Source organism: Calidris pugnax, unplaced genomic scaffold, assembly GCF_001431845.1.
Source record: "Calidris pugnax isolate Ruff unplaced genomic scaffold, ASM143184v1 scaffold1, whole genome shotgun sequence".
In the NCBI taxonomy this organism is placed as follows: domain Eukaryota; kingdom Metazoa; phylum Chordata; class Aves; order Charadriiformes; family Scolopacidae; genus Calidris; species Calidris pugnax.
In genome coordinates, this window is record NW_015090800.1 from 2,883,425 (window position 1) to 2,907,425 (window position 24,001).

The following is a 24,001-nucleotide window of genomic DNA, read 5'->3' on the forward strand; positions in this document are numbered from 1 at the left end:
ATCCAGGATGTGTGAAACGAGACTAAAAGGCCAGGGCTTGCGTGACTGACTTCCTTAGCACCACTGTTCCTCCAGGAGCCGAGTGGCACAGAGAGGCTGTAGGAATTTACATCCTGTTGCTGACCTGGCCTGAAGTGACAGCTGAAAGCATCCATGGGACCAGCAGACAGCAGACGTGATGGTACTCATCAAGAGTCGGCCGTTCTTACTCTTTTTCCTTCTCCAAAGCTAAAAGCATTCTCGTCGCAAAAGAAAAATGTTGGTGGTCTGAAGTGCCCTTGCTTATGATTGCTTTAAATCCAGCTGTTTGCAGCAGGTGGCATTAAAAACTCATTAGTCACCACAGCAACACTGGCAGCGCTACAATCGCTCCCCGCGTTAAAACAACAGCGTGCAACTCTTGCTGCAGGGGCCTGAGGGAACAAATGCTGCTTCTGACAAGTCTCTGGGATCCCCTAAATCTCCCTTATTCTCCTGGGGACATCTGACCAGTTTTGTGGGAGAGAGCTGTAGATCATCTACTCTCTTATAATACCCTTTTCACCCCAGGTACCACAGCTCAGTAAAACCCCACCCTCTCTGTAGACTCCACACGAGCTGTGGGATCTTGCGTTAGGGAACTGGTTTTCCTGCTCTGAGCTTTCTGCAAGGTGGGGTCCCAAACTCCCAGATGATCCTTCTGCTTCGTATTAAAAAAAAAAAAATCAAGCTTGTGTTCCAGGTGCAGAGGTTAACTTTCCAGCTACGCACAGAAGAACTGACAGATGGTGTGCTGTCAGGAAGACTACAAAGCCTTCCTTCTAGTATTTTAAAATTTAGGGCTTTTTGGTGGGGTTTTTTTGATTGTTTGAATTCCTGGCAACCTGTGCAGGGAATGTAGCGTTGTTCAGAATGACGCAGAAAGGGACCAAGCGCTCCATGAAACCATCTGTTCCCTTCTCTGGAAAGAAAGAGGCTGAGGGTGATAAAGAACTCTGCAGTCCCCTGCTAACTTGAAAGAGTGAAAAGGCAGCACCTACTGGGGACAAACATATCAAACCTGCAGACGTGAAAAATTGGCATGCCACTTCCTGTCAAGTTAGCAGCCCCTGGACAAAACTGAAGAGATTGCAAGTAATAGGGCAATCAGAGGACAGGAGTCTACTTAACGCTCACATTCAATGGTGACCATCTATCGATAAGCGCTTGTAATTTGATCAAATCAGGTTTCTTTGTTAGGACTCCTCCCTTAAAATGCTGTGGTCTGGCCCACTGGGATTCAACGTTTTCATCAGTACTCTGAAAGTAAAAGCACCGCTGGCGAACCACGCAAGTAACGTGGCTATTGGCCAGAAGAGTGGAGGATTTGGACACGGCTGTGATTTGAATTATCGGCCCCTACACTGGGCCTGCTCAAAAAAAATCTATTTCAAAGTACCAGGTGCTAAGTTGAGTCTTTAGGTAAAAAGGCATGTAGACAACACTTCCCAAATGACAAATTCTGTTGGAAGCCACAGAATAGAAGTAAATCGACACAGACCTCCAGTGAGATGCCATAGTACATGCAATCATCTAGAGGCACAAACAGGAGAGCAATGAATAGGGAGCTGATTTTCCCTCTGTAGCAGTATTCAGCAGGCTGGTATTACACTTTCAGTTTTCACATACTTTGGTAAAGACAGTAATAATTAGAGAGGCAGAGTGGGGAAAAAACGTAACATGAGAAAACGCCCTGCAGTAAGAGTACCTGAAGAGTCCAATGGAAGGAATTTACTAACAGAAAAGAGTAAAACTAAATTCTGTATAGAAAGGGAAAAAAAGCTTTATGTCTTTTCAATCAATAAGAGAAAAGTGTAACAAATATTATGGACTGGATATTAAAACAAGAAAAATTAAAATCAGATAAACCTTTGATAATACAAGGAATTAAGCATTGGGACACCTTTCCAGTTGGATATTTTCTGTTAAGACCAGGTGACCTTTTTGAAGAGAGGTTTTGCCAGTCATAAATGGATGACATTATCTAAGAGATTCATCCATTCCTGATTTTATCTACATCTACTAGTTAAGGAGTTGATTGATTTTTCATCCAATAGCAGTAATAGTCTTTACTTTCACCATACAGAGAGATCCAGACTGATCCTGATGATGGCTTGCATTTTAGAGCAACCTTAATCTCCCTCATTTCTGCTGCAGGTTTCTGGAAACACAACATTGAAGTGTAAGGGTCCCACTGGAACATTTCCACTCTAAAATGCTGAACCTGGTACCCTAATCAGTTGGAAAAGACATTTCTCCCTTCATACAGCAACCAACCAGCTGGAAAATTGCTTCCTTATAGTGCTACAGGAAAGTTGATTGATGACAAAGGACAATGAATATCACTGGAGACCCTTCACGGGGCCCTGGTGGGTGCTATGAGTTTCTGATACACTGGAGAAGTGCCAGAGTTTGTCAGTAGTGTAGTTTGGGATCAGGTTTCTCAGGATGGGAGGGTTTCTGCTGGCTTCAGTGGAGCCCAGACGTAACCCACCGATAATTTTTCTGTTGTAGCTCTGTCAAGCACAGGTGCTACATTAATCCATCATTGCAAATGGGTCTTTTTCCATTCCTTCCTCGGTTACATCTTTTTAGCCTCTCACCTGAAAGAAAATCTGGGGTTAGGCTAGTATCTGCTTTGGAGGGAGTGGCTGGGACCTTGCTGATTTTCCTTGTAATTTGATTTCTACAGCTGGAAAAGAAGAGCGAGTCATACTTTTTATTTCCTCTCACAATGCATCTGAATTATTTACTGCTTTCCGTCACCTTCTGCAAGGTGAACTAAACAGTGGTGCATAAAACCAAAATGATTCAATAGGGAACTTTGACTTTAACCAGCCTGGATGCCGGGAATATGTGGCAAGACACTAACAGGAGCTCTGATATGTTGTTTCCTCTCCTGCTCATCTGCTTGACACATTGAAGGTTTGAACCCAAAGTATCTGACAAGAGACAATGAAGTGTGTTAAAACGCAAAGCTGGACCCAACTGGAAGTGGGCAAGCAAAAAACATCCAGCAGAAAAGGCAAAGCTGGAGGATGAGAACAATATGCTACCGACCATGCTACCTGCCCGTCTGCCCAAGAGTGCAGAACTCTACTCCATTTTATCTGAGGTGAGGTCATGGTCTGACCTGTGGATCACTGGGAGGGGGAAAAAAGAGGGGAAAGTATTTGGAAACATTGCAAATATAGGGAAAAATGTTTCATAATATTAGCAAACCTAAGAATTCAGATTACTATTCACCCATTAACTTCCCAATGTCTAAAACATATGCTGTCATAAAAAACAAGGAGGATCACTGGCCCTCACCGAAGCCCTGTAGTCAGCCAATGAAGGACTGGAACAAAGTAATCAAACACTGTGCTTTGGACAGGAAAAATTATACATATTAATTTAAAGCAGTCCTCAGAGCTTTCCTTAAAAAAATACAACAGAAAGCCTAGCTGTTAAATACCCTAACTTGCAAGTACCTGCAGATGAAACACAACATCCAAGTCAGATTTTTCCCAGCACCTCAGCTCCTGGGAGTGTTTCCTCAGACTTTTCAGGCAGCTGCTTACCTGTTATGAAGCTGATGGTGGAACTGTCACAGCAGCTCAGCTCTGGGTCCCCCCAGGTCACCATGGTGACCCGGAAATTGTAATACCATGCAGGCAGCAGGTTAGCTATTCTCTAGAAAATGAGAAAAGACAAAAAGCAGCTCAGGAGAACAGTCACCAGCATGAGATGTGACTTATAAATCATGACAATATTTATAAATCTAGTGCCCACATATAGGACCATATAGGAGCTCTCACTCCTTGCTCCAGTGGAATTCTCTGCAATTTGGCATTTGAAATTTATTCAAAACTCTGTGCAGTGGGAACGAACATGGTTGTGATGGCTCTGCTGGTTATCCACATGCACATGGTCCCAGGTCCTACCCACCACAAGGAACCCCACATTGGTTTCCAGAGCAGTGAGAATGATTCCCACAGAGCAATCTTCCATCACAAAATTCTGATTTGATGAAAGCAGAATATTTAATTGGAAAATGTAGGTTTTTCTGTTTTCATTAAATAGATTTTTGAGAATAAATTAGAAAGTGGTTTTGGCTCAAATATTGTCACTTCAAAAGACTCATTTTTTTCCAATTTCAAAACTGTATTTCATTTCCTATTATCACTTACTATAAATGAAATACGAATGAAATATAAATGAATTATGAGACATAAATTGTAACTATAAATACAAATGAGATATAAATTAAATATCACATGCAATATGTTTTATATTATAATATTATATGTGACATTGAAGTTAAAATTCAAATAATTCCATTGACAGCACAAAACATGAAATGGAAAGCCTCGTGATATTTTTAAATTTAAAAATAAAAGCAAATTATAAATAATTAAAATTTTTGAAAAATTAGAAATTGCTATTTTTACAGATCTCTGCTGTTTGCAGTGGCCTTTTCTTTCCCAGAAACTACAAGGCAATCTAAATCACAGAATCTTCATGGTTGGAAGGGACCTTTGATATCATCAAGTCCAACCAAGAAAAAAAAACAAAACAAAATAAAAAACAGTAAAAAAACCACCCACAACAATCACCACACCCAACAACACTAGAGCATGCCCTGAAGCGCCATGTCTACACAGTTCTTAAATACCTCCAGGATGGTGACTCCACCACCTCCCTGGGCAGGCTGTTCCAGGGCCTGACCACCCTCTCAGGAAAGTAATTCTTCCTCAGATCTAATCTAAACCTCCCCTGCCCCAACTTCAGACCATTTCCTCTGCTCCTGTCATCATTCCCTTGGGAGAAGAGGCCAACCCGCGCCTCTCTACAACCTCCTTTCAGGGAGCTGTAGAGGGCAATGAGGTCTCCCCTCAGCCTCCTCTTCTCCAAACTAAACTTGCCCAGTTCCCTCTCCTCGTAGGACTTGTTCTCCAGACCCCTCACCAGCTTGGTGGCTCTCCTCTGGACACGATCCAGCACCTCAATGTCCTTCCTGTAGTGAGGGGCCCAAAACTGAACACAGCCCTTGAGGTGAGGCCTCACCAGTGCCCAGTCCAGAGGCACCATCACTGCCCTACTCCTGCTGGCCACACTATTCCTGATACAGGCCAGGATGCCGTTGGCCTTCTTGGCCACCTGGGCACACTGCTGGCTCGTGTTCAGCCGGCTGTCCACCAACACCCCCAGGTCCTTTTCTGCTGGACAACTTTCCAGACACTCTTCCCCCAGCCTGTAGCGTTGCCTGGGGTTGTTGTGACCGGGTTTGTGGACTATTCTCTTTATGTTTTTTAGAAAAAGCTATATCCAATTAACACTGAAACATTGAAGCTGCTTGGACTTCTTCTGACATGACCCTTGTGTAATATTGACAATACCAACATAGTTTTGAGAATTTTAAAATAAGATGCAAAGCATAAAATGAACAAAGAAACTAAGCAGAGTGAAAGAGCAAATTCAGTTCCAAAAGCTCTGAGCAAGTGATAGCCCTTCAGGAAATAATTTTTGGTCCAAGCTGTGAGATAGCTTGATTTTTGATTTCCCTGACTCCTCACTGGGCTTGACACTGTTGCTCCAGAATGCAGCACTCGGAGATGTCACTAGATCACCAGAAAATTTGTTGGACACGGTAGGATTCTGGAGCACCAGTAGAGAATCCGAACAAAAAGGCAGGAATACCTATCTGTATGTTAAATGCTATGACAGAAGAGCAGGGAGACATTCTTCTTCTAATTTAGGTTTACCTTTTAAAATTATTCTCTACGAAATGCTCACTTTAGCTGCCATATAGCACTGTTGTATATCAGACTGAAATTCAGACAGAGGAATTCCAACTTGAACAGGATTTGCAATGGTAAGGGACAATATCATCTCATTTTCTAATGGACCACATTAACTCTGGAAGATGGCATTATTTCTAGGATGACTCGGATCACTCAGGTTTTAATCTAATCATGCTGAGTCATGATTACAAGATATTAATTACTCATTTTGGTAAGTTATTTTTGTTTTTAATTTCCCTGGAGATTTATGTGCTAGATTTACAGTCATGTACCCAATTACAGTTAAGATGTTGTAGCCAAAATGACTCCACAAATGGTATTATGCAAATCGATTACAGTAAATCACTACGGCTCTCACAAGCAGCAAAAGTTATTGCTATCCTTTTTGCATACTCATAACTTTCTAAACAACTAATTTCAGCTAAAATTGCTTGCTGTCTTGTGCTACGGCAAAGTCTGAATAAAATCTGTTCACCTCTAGGAATACATGGAAAGTTACTGTGAGGGTGCTGGAGCACTGGAACAGGTTGCCCAGGGATGTTGTTGAGGCCCCATCCCTGGAGATATTCAAGGTGAAGCTCGATGAAGCACTGGGCAACCTGGTCTAGTTGGGAGAGTCCCTGCTGACTGCAGGGAGGTCAGACTAGATGACCTTTGGAGGTCCCTTCCTGCCTGGACAATTCTATGATTCTATAATTCTATGAAAGGAAGAGGAAAATTTCACTTTATTTCTGTTGAGTACCCAATCTCATAAAGACATGTGTGTGTACATCTATGTGTGTGCTCTTTTAGAGACCAGTCTCCACCTAGCTGAAGTCCTGGTGTAAGCCTTCATAACTTCAGAAACATGATGGCTATTTTCACAAGAGCATCTCTGCAGCTAAGCCCTCCAGATAGCACACTGCAAGACTAGCCCACAAGCCCCAATTCCATATTATCAATATTAATTATGTAGATAAGGCTTTGGACTACTCCCCCGGAGGAGATGATGGAGTTTTTAAAGCCTTGACTGACAAACTGACCCACAAACTGAAGCTGCCTCTGGACTTGCTGAACATATCCATTTGTCAACAAAGAAGAGACTCATCTCCTAACTCATGACTCTGCTTAAAATTTAGCATGGTTCAGCTGGCATCCCCTTAATTCAGAACAGAAAATGCCTCTAGCGTCCTGCCCTTTTTCTCTGCTTTGCCTGGAAAAATGTGCCAAACTTAAAGGCATATACACATATTCATGAGGGAAATGGGCAAAGAAAGGTCACAAGGTGCCAGGGCCACACAGGCATGGGAAAGCAATAGTCAGGAATGGTCACTTTACCACAGAGGCAGTTAAAGAGATGGTTGCTGCTATTTCATAGTAGGTTGTCCACTCAGAGGTCATCGTTGATGGGTTGAAGTAAAACATTTCTACAACATATTTCCTGAACACCCCAAGGAAGGGTCTGTTCCAGCTCAAAACCACAGCGGTAGGTCCCAGAGGGTAAAGTGTCAGATCCTTTATTCCAGTGGGCACTATAAACCAGAAACCACGGTTAGTAATGTGTGTGTTAACAGCTACACTTTATTTTAAAACAATACCCTTCCTTAACCAAGCTCTACCTATTTCTGGTTTGTTCCTGACTTTAAAACCCAACAACTTCCTTGCCACAAGCAGTGGAATACCAATTTTCAGCGTTTGTTCTCCAGTTTGTTACCTCTACTTTTCCAGAAATGACTAGAGGCTACTTGGTGTTGGCTGCTTAGCTTGAGATAAAGTACAGGGCTTGATTTTTCACAAATGGAGGGTCCAATTCTACTTTAAAAATCATTCTGTTTAGGAGATATTTCAAGTTGCTCAAAAACAAAAGCATCAAAAGTCATAACACTTTGAAAGATAAAGGCTATGAGAAAGAACAGTTTTTATGTCTATCCCTCTTTCCCTGGGGAACCTGAAGGTTCTGTCATGTATTGCTATTCTTGCCTCACAGATGATGACACTGAGAAAGAGGAGTCAAATGATTTGAAAAATGTCACATAAGGGTCAACTTCTGCAACCTTTACTTGTCTGGAAAGCACTTATTCTTCATGACTTAACTGAGGCTACTTAAATAAGGTCTTTGCTAACATTTGCAAGAGTTGCAGAGCCCCAGCTATTGCATGCCGGGTCAGAGCCGAGACCAGCACCCAAATTACTTCAGCCCATGTTAGCACAATTGCCTTTCCCTTCATAAATCATTTACCACATCTTTGCTTTGCTTTCTCTAAAGTGTTAATACTCATCCAGCAAAAGTCAGGCTTAGGATAAACATGGGGAGAATTGAAAACTTTTACAAGTGTTTTTCATCTTATTTCAGTTTCATTTATCATTAACCACCACTGATAATTTCACAGAACAGTTTGTTTTGCAGTTCTACTATTTTAATATCAAATTAAATATCCTGATATAGGAACTGAAAACTCATACAACTGGTGTTTTACTCTATAAAAACATTCCCTTTATAATAAGAAACTATGAGATATTTTGTTTAGAAACTGAACAACATTTTGAATTTAGTAAGAACCTTTCATGTTTGCGAGGCCACAAAAGTGAAGAAAATGTAGGAACTTATTTACTTTGGGAGTATAAGTTTTTACTTTCCCCAGTGAAAATAGAATGTTGCAGATTTCTGAAGTAACTACAGTGAGAAATAAAATCAAATGCATTCGTAAAAATTGTCAAATGATAGAAATTTTAATAATAAGGTATGTAGATATGTTTGCTTACTATTTTTCCTTTACTTAAATATACCATACTTTCTTTCCAAATTTTTATTCAGACCCAATTTATGAAAATATAAAAAGAGATTGCCTAGAATGAAAGGGCTCTCACCATATTCACTAGTCCACATACTTGCTTTCATTTAAGGATTCAATTCTAAACAGGTTAACTTCACTTTTTTCTGTTTCACTTTCTTCCCTACATCACAGAGAGGAAGCAGAATGAAAACTTCTGAAGATCTCTAGCTTTCAGTCACCTGCTCTCCCACAAAGCAGACCATTTGTTAAAAGGAAGAGCTGGGTGATTCAGGTTAAATATTTCTCTGCAAGTGTAACTCTATACACTGAATCTCTTTCTCTTTGCCTGTTCTCTTCTTCATACATTTTGTTAAAATGTTAACCTTAACAAAATAAATGATACTACTAAAAGATACTGAATTATATCCTAAGTGGCTATTTAGGAGCCTGGTGGAATTCTGTATTAGAGACAGCAGCGCTGCCTGTTGGCCATAAAACCACATTCTTGAAAATGTTACTCTCAGTCTCAGAGGGTTCTTCTTATCCTCAAATCCTCAAATCTCAAAGCAGAGAACATCAAGATCCACTGTTAAATTCAAGAAAATCAAGGCATGCACAACTGAAGGTGGTGATGGTCATGTAGTACCATAGGAGATAAGCCAGGTCTCCTGACTCTTAGCACTGTGGTCTTCAGACTGGGCCACATCATATCCTTCATAAAGCACATTTGCAACAAATTTCCTAACAGCAGTCCCACGGACTTCATGACATAGTGGGAATAAATCACATTTAGGAATTACCCACATCTCTCCGTGCATCACAGACCACCTGCAGCTCAGGCAGCTTCACCTAAGTGACTCCTAAATTACATAGATGACAAGCACTGCTAGAGATAACCATACATTCAGGTATCCAAAGGTGAACACGGTTCTTTCCACAGGGCCTTGTGTGTGTGAATCCTGGCCATAAATGTTCTCTAGTTAGGTTTGGTAATAACATTTAAATGTGAAACATCTATCTTCCACTGAAGGAATGTTTTCTCCACCTCAGTAATGGGATAGACAATGAAAGAAAAATATTCTCAATAAGCATTCTTTACATTTGAAATAACCAACGTGACAAATTTGTACTCCTTCATGGGCTCTCAATGAATACACTACACATATTTCAAAACAAACCAAACCAAAACACATAGCAAAGAGCAGATGCAAGGTTTACCAATGGAAAATGTGACAGGATCAGAAGGCGGTCCAACCAACGGTCCTTTCCGTAAGTAAACCACAACTTGGTACTGGGCACCAGGAACAAGATTTTCAATGAGGCTGCTACTTGAATTCACCTAATGGGAGGAGGGGAATATATTAGATATGAGGTATTACCTTGGTTAATTACAAGATTGAGACTGTACATGAAGTACTCCATTTACAAAAGGCATGATTCTGAAGACAGTGGCATCAGAAGGCAAAATTCCATTCATTAAGCCCAAAATGGCAAAACTGTGAAAGGCTTGACAAATGATCTGACTCAGAGAAACATACTTGTCTCACTGTGCAAGGTCAGCTGTCACACTGCAGACCCCCCCTCTCCTACTGTCAAAGTTTATTGAAATATTCAGGCTACAATATTCATATTGAGGTGGTATTATTTAGGGTACTTATTGTGTTTTTAATAAAAGTCATATGATTCATCTGGAGCTATGTGAGCTGAAGGCAGTGTTATGGGAAAGCTGCCTTCTGAATGCAAGTGTTAAATGACTGCATGGTGAAATCAGAGAGGAATTACTCTTTCACAGCACTACAAAAACTCACTAAGGGACCTTGTGATTTTTCTTTTCAGCTTGAAACATCACTATTAAAATTGCTGCTGAGGCCCACCAGGTATGGGTCAGAGCAGGAGGCAGAATGCCTGACCAGGTGATTCCTGGTCTGATTCAATAGGAAAAGTCTTATCTCCTGAAGAGCCAGTTAACAGCAAATGCATGAAACAGCTTTGAGGAAAGGACTTTATGCTCCCCTTTCTAGAACTGCAGGCTGTTATTTCCTACTAGTATTTCCTTTTTAACCCTTCCAAAGTCTGTATCACAGCCACCTTTGCACTGGTGCTTTATTGCAATTCATGTGTCTTCATCAGTGCCAGCACAGATTTAGTGAGGAAGGGAATTTGTCTTTAACAGCTGCTTTGGAAAACTAAATCACTTTTAAATCACGCACAATGGTAGAAATGGAGAGAACTTTGCACTGAATTTTGCCCTTTTCAGTTTGTCAAGGAGAATTCAAACCAACAGACAGTAATAATTCCAGGTATAACAGGCTGATAAAATTTGATTAGAGCAGGTGTGAATATTTGTAATGAGAAAAAGAAAAATAATTTAGCCCTTTCTTCCTACTTGCAATAAACACATTTACTTTTAAAGATAAATGGTTCACTCACAGATTAGCTTTAAGTACTTGTTTTTAAGATTGTAGACGAATTTTGTATTATTTCCTTTAATCATATATGCGTATACTTGCTATCTCTGGTTTATCATCGCATAGCGTATTGTTTGCTTCCTGATGTAATGACTGCACTTTTAATGAATGAAAAGAAAATAACTCAAGGAGATTACAACCTGATTCTGAAAAACAATTCTCAAATTGTCAGCTAAAGACATTTGCAAACGTTTAAGTTCATGGAGAGTCTTGGAATGAAACCCAAAACATTTTGACAAAGATTTGTTTTAAAAGACATTTTTAAAGGATGCAGACTCCCTGTATTAATTAACTTGCAGGGCTAATTACAAATTTGAAGGAGATAAAAATTTACTGGGAGCATTAGTGGTCTCCTTCCGTTGCCATGGGCAAGCTGAGGGTGCAGCAGGACAGCACTGCAGTCCTTTGCAGACTTCTCCATCACACACACTTAGGGAGCCAGACAGAAGTTGTGGTACTGCTCAGAAAATGGCCTTATCAGCATCTTGGTAAGGTAACTGGGACGTGGGCTAAAACATCTTTATAATTGAAGCTGCATGTCACTGATCCATCATAGCCACAGAATCTAACATGGGGTTGCACTCACTAAGGGTTTCAAGTAACAGAAAACTGTCATATTTGGGGGTTCAGGATTACTGATCATTATAAACACGTCCCATATGGCAGCCCTAAAGAATTATTGTCCATCCAAATCACAGGCGGTCTGGATTATTATTTACTTCTCAGGGCTGACATCTTTTTTGATGGATGAAAAGAAAACCTGACTTCCCACCCATCACCTCTAAGCTTCCAGAAAGTTTAGGCAGGTTCTGTATTCATATGTAGGAAATCTAAGAAAGAATTTATGCAAGTTTGATGGTAGTCATGCATGTGAGCACTTCACTTAATAAGAATGTATTACAGCATATACCTAAGTGTTATTATGATATGGCACCATTTTGCCTAATGCCACTGTCATGGTTTCAGCTGGGACAGAGTTAATTTTCTTTCTAGTGGCTGCTGTGTTTCAGATTTGGCATGAAAGGAATGTTGATAATATATATTGTTTTAGTTGTTGTCAGGTGATGTTTATGTTAGTCAAGGACTTTTTTCAGCTTCCCATAGAAGCTTGCCAACTGAATATTCCATACCATAGATGCCATCAGCATATAGATGGCAGTTGGCCAGGGGGCAGGAATCCAAAATTGCTACATGAGATAGGGTGGGCAACCAATCACCAGGTGGTAAGAGTGACTCGTGTTGCGCTACTTTATTTTGTATATTCTTTTACCATTATCGTTATTACTATTATTGTTGTTGTTATTTTCATTTCCCATTATTGTTCTATTAAATTGTCTTTATCTCAACCCATGAGGTAGTTTCTTTTCCCTTTCCCCTCCTTTTCTCCCTCTTCTCCCCACCCTTCTTGCGGGGGGAAAGGGGAGAATTGGGCGAGCAGCTGTGTGGTCCTTGCTGCCAGCTGGGGTTAAACAGCCACAAAAATGTCTCCAAGGGTACAGCATAACTCACAAGCTTGAACAGAGGAACAGAAATACAATTTTAACACTACTATGGTTTACTCTACATTTTCATTCCTGAATGCTGTGCTTTTCCCTCTGTTCTGCATCAGCTACGTCGCTTTAGACTGCAGAAGGGAGTCCCTACCTCTGTGCTCTGCAGTCCTGAGCCTGGTAGGACTCCCAACAATCCCAACCAGCAAGGTGATTAGCAATTTTTCACCCTGTGTTCAAAAAAGCTTCAGCTTCCACCACCTACCTCAGTGCAGTAGTGCTTTTCAAGCCTTTGACTTTCCTTTTGCTTCTGACAGGTCAGGGAGACCACAGACACGATGGTGCCGTTGCCGCCGCTCTCTTGTGATGCTGTCCAGGACGTCAGGGCAGTAGTGGAGCTTAGCACCGTCACAGTCACGTGCTGGGGTTTTTCAGTGAGCTCTTCTATCCATTCACCTGTGGGGCCTGGGACATGTCCCAAAAAAGCACATTTGATCAAGCCACTCCATGCATTTGAGGCACTGATGTTAAAACATCCTTTCAGGGGATTATTCAGTACTGGTGAAAGAGGCTGGACTGGCAGCCGTCCATCTCCACGGCCTTCTGGCAGAGGAGATGGCAGCCCCTGGGAAATTGCCTGTGGCCAGTGCTATTTCATCTGGAGCAGAGAAGGAGATGATGAGAGAAACTTCACTGTTCGAAAATTCAGATCGCAATATTCTCTATTGCTCACCAGAAACCACCCAGCAGTATCAGATTTGCTCCAAGGGGATGTTTAAAAGCGGAGACATCCAATAACGTACAGATCATTGACAAATATTAAAGGACAAGCACACAATTTTTTTCTCCTCTCCACACACTAACCTACCCTCCAAGTGTACTACAGTCTTCAAGTGTGAAAACTGAGTTCATGGCAGTTACCGCAGTGAAGAATCTCATTATCCATCAAACTTTTTGAAGCACTTAGTAAAGAACACAGGTTTAAATACAGATAAAATAAAAATTTGTAAAAATAACTTCAGCAAGACTTGGTCAAAATTCCAGATTGCATGAAAAATGTCAGCTTTTCTTATAACTTTGTAAGTGATGCTTGTGACAGCTCTTTCCTTGACATCCTTTTCTTCCACACAGTTCTAATGGGACTTTAAATGTATTGAGAAAATAAAACAAATGCCAGAGCAAGAATTTGGTGTAAGATCAACCTATAACATTTGACATTCCAGGCTGCAATAAAAATATTGTATAATACAAGCCAGTAATTTGACAGGATGATTCACTGACCAAATGCTACAAGGATAAGATAAGGCTGAAGCTGTGAGCAAAATTTATTCATGGCAGCAGACCCACACCTACTCAGGTAAAAAGAGGACTTAGATCATTAGATTCATCTCTGGAGCCAGTGGATGTCTGTGTAGCTCTTACAGTTCAGAAATTTTTTCAGCATCGACATTAAGGGAACTGATCTACCTCAAGTCACAGCCCAAAGTTGTAGTCCCCGCATAAAAAACCCTACTTGATTATACTCATAAAGAGAAATGGAAAAACAATTCCACCTTAACAGTACTTGTGCACATCTCAGATTTGGCATACTACCAGAAATACATATAAAATCTATCTAAAATACTAAGGACCTTGCGTTTGTCAGAATGAATAAGACAACTGCCAAGAATCCTCACGGGGTTCTAAAAGGGTGCAAAACTAACAGGCAAAACCCAAATCCCCAAATATCCTCACGTGTTACATGTGAAATGAATTATTTGTTACATTCTTGTAACATCCCAATCCTTTATACCCAATGAGATACAAGTTCATCCTTAATCTAGCAATCCATATGCCTATATTTTGGATTAATGTTTTCTCAGGTCTCGGTTCCCAGTTAGTAGACTTCGTGGAGGACACTGTATTGCATATTGTTTAACAGAAATAACTTACACCTTGTAAAATGGGATAATATTTGGTACTAATAGCAATGCTACATAATTTATTTGATGTACTTGTATACTTGTATATACTTTAATGCTTTCCATATAATGACGCTAATAACTATTCCTAAATAAAACCAGAAGACAGTGAAACTAAATAGCAGGGACCCTTTCTCTCGTGCTGTTTCCTCTTTTCTCTTTGTTTTCCATGTACTGCTTCTTTCAACTATAAAATTGTTAAAAACATAGGAGTGTTGGTGGAATTCAGTTACATGCAGTCAGCATTATGATGAATTTAAGCCTAAATAGTTAATATTCGTAAATGTTACGAGCTACTAAAGACACAATTTTTGTTAGCAATGGAGTTAAGTACTTGAGTACCTTTCCTTTTACCACGAGTATTTCTTCCAGCCATAGCTACGTTGTCTTGTTGCAGCACTCATGACTTGGGGGAGACACTATCCTCCCACAAGTAAAATTGTGTTGTGCTGCAATTAGTCCCCTATTAGGGCATTTTGTAGGCTGTATCTATTTCCTTTTGTAGAAAAAGATACAAATGTGACCAGAAGGATAATAATCTGAATTCACCAACACCTGTCTCACTTGCTTATCTAACTGTCAGTCATGATATTAGTTTACACAATAGTGTATTATTACTTTGTCTTTTACTAAATCATCAGATAAGAAACCCTGGGATTCTACAGGGAAATAATAAATTACTTTTTCTCCTCTGAATTTAGCAGGCTGAACTATTTCATCTACTGTAATTCGCCCTGTGTTCTCCCAGAGACCGTGTAATTTCAGAGTTCAGTGTTTAATTGTGCAATTCCCACTCTCTCAGTCTGAGCTGCCCTTCATCCCTAACCCGGTACATACAGCCTCCAGGAGTAACAAAGTTAAATATTTTCAAGAATCTCTGTAACAACTGATTTAATTCCTGGAATTCAAGCCTCTCTTTGAAAGATGTAAGAGGGGGACCTGTTTCAGCGAGCCACTTCTGAACACCGGGCAATGACTCTATCAAACCCCTCACCTGCTTTCAGTTCTTAGCTCTGCCAAGATGGTACAATGAAGGCCCATCCAGGCAGGATATAATCTATTTGCACTATATTTCCTTCTCCAGCACAGGGAATTCCAGAAGACCAGACTCTTCTGATCCTACAGCAGATGCCATAGCGATCACAGCGGTCAAACTCCACACATTATAGTTATCTTGGTCTGGGAGACAAAGTCAGATTTGTTGAGATACTTACTGATATAAAAGCTAAGTGTTTTTGCTGATTGACTTCCACGAACTTCACAAGAGCCAGAAGAGCTAAAAGTTGTTACAGACAACTTATATTTTCCTGGTTCTTTCAGTTCAGCAACAAATTTGTGAGTGTCCTCACTTACTGTCAAAAATTCCGTGGAGTTCTCTAAATCAGGAGAAAAAAAAGTGTGGATTAATTGAAATTTGAAAGGCTCCAGCCACAGAGAAAATGATTTATATCAGAAATGCTAATGCTGTTTATGCTGTGGGATTAAAAGTTATCCAAAAGGACTGGATTTATGTGAGTGGTTTTCCTTCTCCCCATCAGCACAAGAGTAATTAATGACTAAGGTTGCAGTATAGGTGTAGAGGAACAATAAACCCAGGACAAATTTTCATTCAGTAACAGGGATGACAAAATAAGCTTGCCATGACTCTGCAAGTGGAAAACAGCATGGCATGGAAGGAAAGGAGCTTCCAGTTTTCTATCTACTACCTTCTTATTCTGCAAAAAAAAAGTATTTGCCCTCAGACTGGGAAGGCTTTATGAAAACAGCTTTTCAGCTGTTTTAAAATTCATTTGGAGAAAACAGATTTTAAAAGAGAAAATCTTTAAGCAGCATGGCTATTCTATTGCATCTCCATCACTTGACAAGTGTCCCCGTTCTCCATCTCAGCCTCCTTGTGGCCTAAGGAATATGTTCAGTAGCAGTCCTCTGAGACAAGTGTGAATCCGAATGTAGACCATATTTTCTCTATTCCCTTTCCAGTTGAGGTCCCCCTGAGAACCTGTCTCATAATTTACATTCTTTATCTCAAATTTCTGTCAGCTCATTTCTCCTTTCTCTGATACCAGGATGGATTTACGTTGACTGCAATGTAAACAGTGCAGCGATACGTACAACAGTGTAAATCTTGTTTAACAAAACAGAATTGCAAACTGCGATTTACCTCTCCATCCTTACTTTTTATAAAGCCCAGACAGAACTAGATGCTATTCAATCCAAAAAAGTCCTCAAGAACTCCAGGAGATCTAACAAAGCCCGCTGAAGCAGAGTACTAGACAATTAATAATTTGTAGAGGAGACAACGCATGGATGGAATTACAGAAAAAGGGGTATGAAAAGGCTCTGTTTTACCTTCTCTTTCAATATTGATATGGAAACCATCAAATGCAGTAGGAGGCTTTGGTGGTAACCAGGTCAGCACCATTTGTACAGGAAGGAAGGAGGGGGGCTCTGGCTTGAGTTTTCCAGATGCGTTGACTTCATTGGCCTCGTAATCACTGGGAACTGCATTGACAAACTCCTCTTCACCCTCTGACGACTCAGCTTCGTTAGACCACCAGTACGGCTGCGATGTGGTTTCATACTCAGTGCTGTTATAGCGGTAATCCGGCCAGGCCACAGACGTGTTCACCACTGGAACATCAGGTGGGTTGTCAGAAAAACGGCTATGTTTTTCTTTCCTTATGATTTCTTGTGGTCCCATGAAGGATTCTTCTGCAAAATTCCCACTGTGCTCTTCCCAGTTGTTTCTGTTGATTGGTACAATCTGAACAGAAATGTTTCGAGGTGGGTAAGGAACTAAAAGAGAAGCAAGGGTTAGTCTTTTAATAAGTATGTTCTATGAATCTTTATGATGTGTTAATTCCTCAGAGAAACACTGTTTGCAGAAAAATATTTCAAATTATCCATAGATGCACTAACTTGTTCTTATTAACAGTGTCCCTTCTCCCACATATACTTATAGCAGAAGTGATTCTCTAGTGGGATCAAGATGAGTGTAAATTCACGGAAAAATTATGACTCAAGAATACCAGGAAGAAAAGTAGATGTGAAGTCACAGTAAATCAGACTTCAGTGCTATTACAGCAGCAAGGCTACTCATACAAGAGTGGATCTTCATTTATTTCATTATGTCTTCTGGAAAGATCTTGATCACGGAAAAAATACTTCTGTAAAAATGAATTGAAAAAAATACGAAAAACTAATCTATAGCATAGCTCATATTTAAAAAGTATGACCTTCATGTTGCTGTAGGGTTTTTCATATGCTTTTAGCAGCCACTTTTTCACAAGCATTAAACATCAGTTTAAATTTTAATATTTGTGAAAGCTTAATGCTAAGGCTTGGGTCTCCAGAAGACAAAATTCCGGCACGCAAAGAAGTTACTTCAACTTATGCCAGGAGGTGAACACCCAGCATTTTGTCTGCCTCACTGTAATCGCTTGTCTGTCTGCCCTTACACAGGACGAGTGTGAGTAGCCTCTGCAAACAATTCTGACTGGCACATTTTAAGCTGGCTCCTTACAACACACTAATTTGCTCACCTTCCCTGTCCAGCCGTGGCCACTAATACAAAACCAGATACTACAATTTTGTGCAGTTTGTGTGAAGAATGAGGGATGGGAGGGCAGCAGGAAAGAAAAATGTGTCCCTATTGGTTGCATTCTTATGGTTCAATATCTCAGTAACTATATTTAGGCTCCTCAGGACAGAACTCAGCTGGCACCAGTTGGCTTTGCTCTGTCCAAGGAAATGGACCAGCACCAGCTTATTCATCTGAAGATTTGGTCTTTTGGTTTTACCACTGGTTCATTTCACTTTGGACCCTGGAAAATATCCATGGTCCGATAGATTAAAAGGCAAGTTTTAGGCACCATCCCAGGACCAAATTAAATTAGTTCTGGACCCTGAACAAATGCAATTTCCAGCCTTTGCAACATTGCTGTCCTGGAAATTAAAAGTTCATGCTTCAGGGCATAAAACTGGCCGCCAAGTAGGACAAATGTGACATTCTTCTTCTCTGTGATAGAAGACTGCACGATGAGGAAGGCCTTCTCCAACAGTTTAGCTATAATTGACTGCGCAAGGAGACAGACCAATACAGATAGATTAACAGTATGTTCAGCGTGGCTATTCTGGTGGCTTAAAAATTAATTCCCGGCACAAGGCCTAGATTATCTCAGGAGAATCAGAATTTATTTTCTAAGAAGCGAGCTTTATAACAGAAACAGCCACGCAAATTTCCCCTTGTGCTGTACACATAACCCTCTGGACCAGTCACAGCATCCTCCTCCCGTGCTCCTGGGCCAGGACCAGCTCCCAGGACTGTTCCCACACAGACCCTCTCTCTCTGTGGGATCAATCCTCTCCCCGGGGCAGAAAGGAAAGCAGACAAACAGACAGACTTGGAGCAAATGGTACACAATCATTTTCTTCACCTGTTCTGTGCCGTTTGGGCTCGTGCTGGACCCCACTGTACTCCACTAGCGTGCTTTTGTTGAAGGTTGCTTCTGATACCAACTGAAATGTGATGTTACTGTAGCATATACCTGGCAGCCAGTGATTGAAAACGGTTTTGCCTTTAAAGAAATCTGCAGAAGGTTTAAAAAGAAGAGAAGAAAGGGGGAAAAAAAAAAAAGAGGAAAATACATCAAATGTTCACTTTCTGATAATGTAACTGCACATGCTGAACTGGCAGTGTTTCAGATGTTTAAACATTGCTCAGCTTGGACTGAGACATGAAATTCTAATAATTCAGTTTCCCAACATTTTTTTTTTCCTGGCTGTCAAAGCCACTTTGCTCCAAAAAAAAAAAAAAAAGCACAAGAAACATGAACTACTTTTCACAGGAAAGGGAACTGAATCTGGCAACCTGTTCCATGTGACACTGAATATCTCAAAGAGCATCTGGCAGTTTCTGCAGACCTTTGACTGCTGCACAGAAAAAGCCTCCTTGGTTTTTTGCTGATTGAGGCATAAGGTTGGGGGATTAGATGCTGAAAGGACCATCCACCACCCAACTGAGTGCATGCTGCGGAACCGAGAGCTGAGTTCAACCTCCACCAACACTACATGTGCGTGCAGAAGAGAAGTTCCTTAGAGCTATTTGGCTATAAGAAGGAGCGTGCCAGTTGATTAGTGGATGTCTTAATTCAGGGTGATTTTCTTTTATTAATCAGCAGCTGCAGCATTTCAGTCCCTGGAACCGTGTATTCGCTGTAGAAGATAAAAATCACTGCTGGTATCCCTTTTGTTCTCTGGAAAGAGGTCACCAATATTTTGTGCTATGATCCAGAATTACCCTGCCTAACTTTGGCGCCTCACAGCATTGAAAATGTGATTTCCAGCCCCACTCTGTACTGAAGCAAAGAGACTCCAAAATTTTCTGACCTCCTTCTGCAGGTGCGTATCTCCCTCTGCTGACTTCAGAGTGAGCTTACAGTGACCAGACTTCTACATTGGGAGCACTAGTTCAGTCCCTCAGTTCAACGCCCATTTTAATGCCACTCTGCAATGTTAAATCATTTCAGGGCCTGCAGAGGATGCAGGTGCCTTTCTCACCTTAGGAGAGGTGAGAAATCTTAGGAAGTTTTCCATAGGACAGTCCCATTTACATCTTTATGATAAATGCTATGCTTAAGCTATATTGCAGGGCAAAAGCGAGTTCAGTTTTAAACAAATACAAAAGGAAGCAAAATTTGCTCTTCTTGGATTGTTTAGATGGTTAGATAGGTTGTTTAAATTGTTTAGACTGACTGTCTAGATTGTCAGATTGCTTGCCTTCGATTAGATTATTTTAAGAAAAATGAAATTTATGATATGCAGCAGGGTTCATTAGCTCAGGGACAATACTGAAAGCTACAGTAATACACAGTACTACACAGCACAGTACAATTAGCATTGTGTCACCATACGGTGATACAGAACTACCAAGTTTAAATCCTGCACCAGGAATCATGTATATTGAATGAGTTTCCCAGCTCTGGGCCACCCCAGAGCTCTCCTGTCACCTCCTATTCACCGAGGAGGAATTCCCTTTGCCAGAGGGAAGGGGCTGGGAATATTTTTAATGCTTTCAACTGACATGGAATGTCATCCAGGGATTTCAACAACCATATCTAGAAAGCAGAAACCTATCTCTGTCCTTCCTACTGAGTTTTAGGTTTATTTCCTTTTTCCTTTTCTTTTGGATTGTACAGCAGCAGGGAAGATAAAAAAAATGGTGGAAAGTTTGGGGGATTTTAATGTGCATGCTTCTTTGGAAGCACCAAAAATTGGGGATCCCTTCCCAGGCTGACTTCAGAGCTGATTAAAAAAATCAAGGCTGCATGGTCTTCCTCTAAAATTCAAAAGAAAGGAAGCAATCACTAGAACTAGGATGGGAAGCAGATTTAAATCCAAAGAGAACCACTAGCTCAATTCGAAGACCCATCCCATACTTCATGATATAAAAGTTATTATATAAACAGACGCATTACCAGAAATATTAATCATTATAACTAATCCATGACAACACCACACCTCAGACCCCTGTTTAAAACATTTCCAGCAGAGTTAGCATTAAGTTTTAGTGGAATAGTTTCCTCCTACCTTTGTACAGCATCGTTCGGTAGTCTTTTCCTTCCCAATAGCTTATATTTACCCTGGTAAAAACATTGTACTTCTCTGGGTACTGAATTTCAAACAACACTCCTGTTTCTGGAGACGGTTTGTAATCATAGATAGAAACACTGCTGACAGGAAGGGGTTCTAAGGGACACACAAATAAAAGGGAAAAAAAAAAAAAAAGGAAGAAAGGAACACATTAATAGGCAAACCGAGTATTTCACACGTATACAGCAGCAAAGAACAAACAGTTTTGGTAGGTCTGGCACAGGCACTCTTCAATCTATCAGGTGGTGTCTGGGGATTCACAGAGGTCTGGGACAAAGCTACTCAGGACATTGTCAAAACCAAGATTTGTGTGTTCCCTCACAAAACAATTTCTATTATTGACACGCTTCAGCAGAAAAAATTCCATAGAAAATTTTCAAGGTTGAAATAACAGTTATTATTAAAACACTCACAGTCATCACCCCAGAAAGATTTTCATCTTTAATGCTTGCCAGTCATGTAAAAGTGCCCAAACACAACAAAACACTTCAAATTGCACACAATTTTGGCATAAATCTAAACTTTTAAGACTAGCTGACGCGTTCATCAGTGTAAGGGCCAGAGGAAGATACCCGAATGAAGATTTTTCTATTTTGATATATATTCATTTCTTTCCTTCATGGGTAATTATACAGTTCCCATTCCTACAATAACTGACAAGGCCAACGTCTTCAAAGCATTTATCCACACCAAACTTCTACAAAATATAGCAGTGCCATTACCATTATTTTACAGATGAAGAATGGAGGTATGGAGAAGTACCCAGAGTGCACAGGAGAAGCCTGAGCATGGAAAGGAGGTAAGTACAGAACTTAGTGCTCTGAACACTGAGCTGGGTGGGCTATAAAAAGTAAGAAAAATAGCCTGTGTCCTGTCATATAGCATCTAGACCAGTAGACCAGTATGGTTCCATTGACTAAGGAAAGCTGAGTCAATTCACTGTAGTGGTGAGTCTGGATTGCTGCTAATAAGAGAGTCACAGTTTTATTCAGACTCCTTTATTCACCAAAAGAAAACAAAACCGAAAGCAAAACCAAAAAATGTTAGCCTTTTGCTTGATGCTCTCCTCAGCATCAAAAAAATTATTACAACCCAACTATACACTGGTTAAGAGCACCAAGCAGATATTCAAAACAAGGCTATAGTGCTAGTTGAAATTTGTCATACTAACATTATTATGTTAGACATAGTTAATGAACAACACCCTCAGTAATTATGCCTACATCCTTGTGAGTTTTATCATATTCATTTAGTTCCCTTGTACTTTAGGGAACAGATTGAAAAATTCAGGCTGTTCATGACCTTAGAGGACACATTTGAGTTCAAAGTTCTGCTGCAGTAGACCCCAAAATTAAATCCCGATTAACAGCCCAGTATTTTCATCACAGTACTAAGTTTCCAGATGTAAGGAGAAGAAAAAACAAGTAAGAACAAAAGCCAGAGGTGCAAACAGAAACTCCTCCCAAGTCTTAAGAAGAAGCTGTGTTGCCATTTTTAACTTTGTTAGAGCATGGGAATGCAATATTGTGGGATTATTAAACTATTTCTCTTGGCAAAGATGCTTCATTACATTCAGGTAAATATCAATATATTTGTATGTTATCCACTTACAAATAGAAACTTCCCATCTCACAGATACCAACAGGCACTTCTGTGATGCAATCTGTGAACAATTTGCTGACAATTCGTGATAGCCTAGAAATAAATAGAAGTAAAGCAGATCACGGGAAACAAGGCCTACTCTCTTCTTTCTACTGAGGCTTTTCCCATCACTTATTCTGAAATAAATAGTTGATCTGACTATCCACATGACCAGAGGGTTCATATCACAGCTCACATAGCACACTACAGTAGTTTAAATGACATTAGCAATCTCTAAATAGCACAACTCTTGCATGCAGTCATCTTTCATGTTAGCGGGTGTGCCCTAGGCTTTCTGCTGCTATCTCATTCACATCTGAGGGCTCCTTATTTCTGAAAGAATTACTGAAACTTTCTTATGCCAGTGATTAAATTACCCCATTTATTCCTTCCTACACCAAATCAAATAAAGGGTGGAAGTTATATTCATTTTTAATCCAAATGATTTTTCCTCCTGATGCTTTGATTTAATTAACCCATAATTGAATTAAGCGGTAGTCACCACAGACTCTCTCTCTTGTTGTTATCTTCCGCTTACCATCCTCTCCTTGCTCATGGCTGATGTTAGCAGAGGAGCAGGAGTGATATAATGCAATTTAAAGATTCTTCCATTATCTTACTTCCTTCGGCACCAAATCTTCACATCAAAAGCTATTTGCACACTGTGAAATTAAAAGGACACTCAGCAGATAAAAATCGTGTTCTGTTTTTCACTTACTAACTGCTCCTAGGGTTATTAAACTTAAAAAAAAAAATGTAAAATGTCACTCTTCACTATCTATATTTATAATTCAGAGCACAGTCTGGTCTTTTTAATTTTACAGATTTCAGTATTTAGGATCCAGCTTTTCACAGATTACAGTGGTTCTCAAGAAATAGCCTAAATAAAATGTAATCTAATAATTCAGAAAATTTAGAGCCTTATAAACGCTCTGCACTACATTGACATCTGAAGCCATATTGCAGAAGGGATTCAGAGGATTTCAGTGTCCCTCTAACAGCATGTTTAAGGCACTTCTTCATGCACAATCTCTTTATTTTTAGCCTGAACCATGACACGGATTATATTAAACGCACACAGACAAGCTTGCAGGATCAAGACCTAGATTTGCCTTTTTTCTTAGTGGCTCAGAATTTGCTGCTCCTATAGCAACTGCTTTCCCATTGTGTCTGTTTATTAGAAACTTAACCTATGTGTTTGGACTTGACAGCATTTTGCGTTTAGCACGTATC

The 24,001-nt window shown here is 40.2% G+C and overlaps 1 protein-coding gene across 2 annotated transcripts in view; it reads right to left on the reverse strand.

Moving 5' to 3' along the window:
- PTPRO (protein tyrosine phosphatase, receptor type, O) overlaps nt 1-24,001 on the reverse strand; it is a 68,795-nt gene that overhangs the window by 38,650 nt on the left and 6,144 nt on the right. For both annotated transcript variants that reach the window (XM_014937362.1, XM_014937361.1), the window contains exons 2-9: nt 21,065-21,223; nt 18,913-19,065; nt 16,826-17,272; nt 15,691-15,852; nt 12,781-12,980; nt 9,776-9,896; nt 7,122-7,315; nt 3,582-3,693 (exon numbers count right to left, since the gene is read on the reverse strand). In XM_014937362.1, the coding sequence (XP_014792848.1) occupies nt 3,582-3,693; nt 7,122-7,315; nt 9,776-9,896; nt 12,781-12,980; nt 15,691-15,852; nt 16,826-17,272; nt 18,913-19,065; nt 21,065-21,223 (1,548 nt within the window). The remainder of the gene's footprint in view (nt 1-3,581; nt 3,694-7,121; nt 7,316-9,775; nt 9,897-12,780; nt 12,981-15,690; nt 15,853-16,825; nt 17,273-18,912; nt 19,066-21,064; nt 21,224-24,001) is intronic.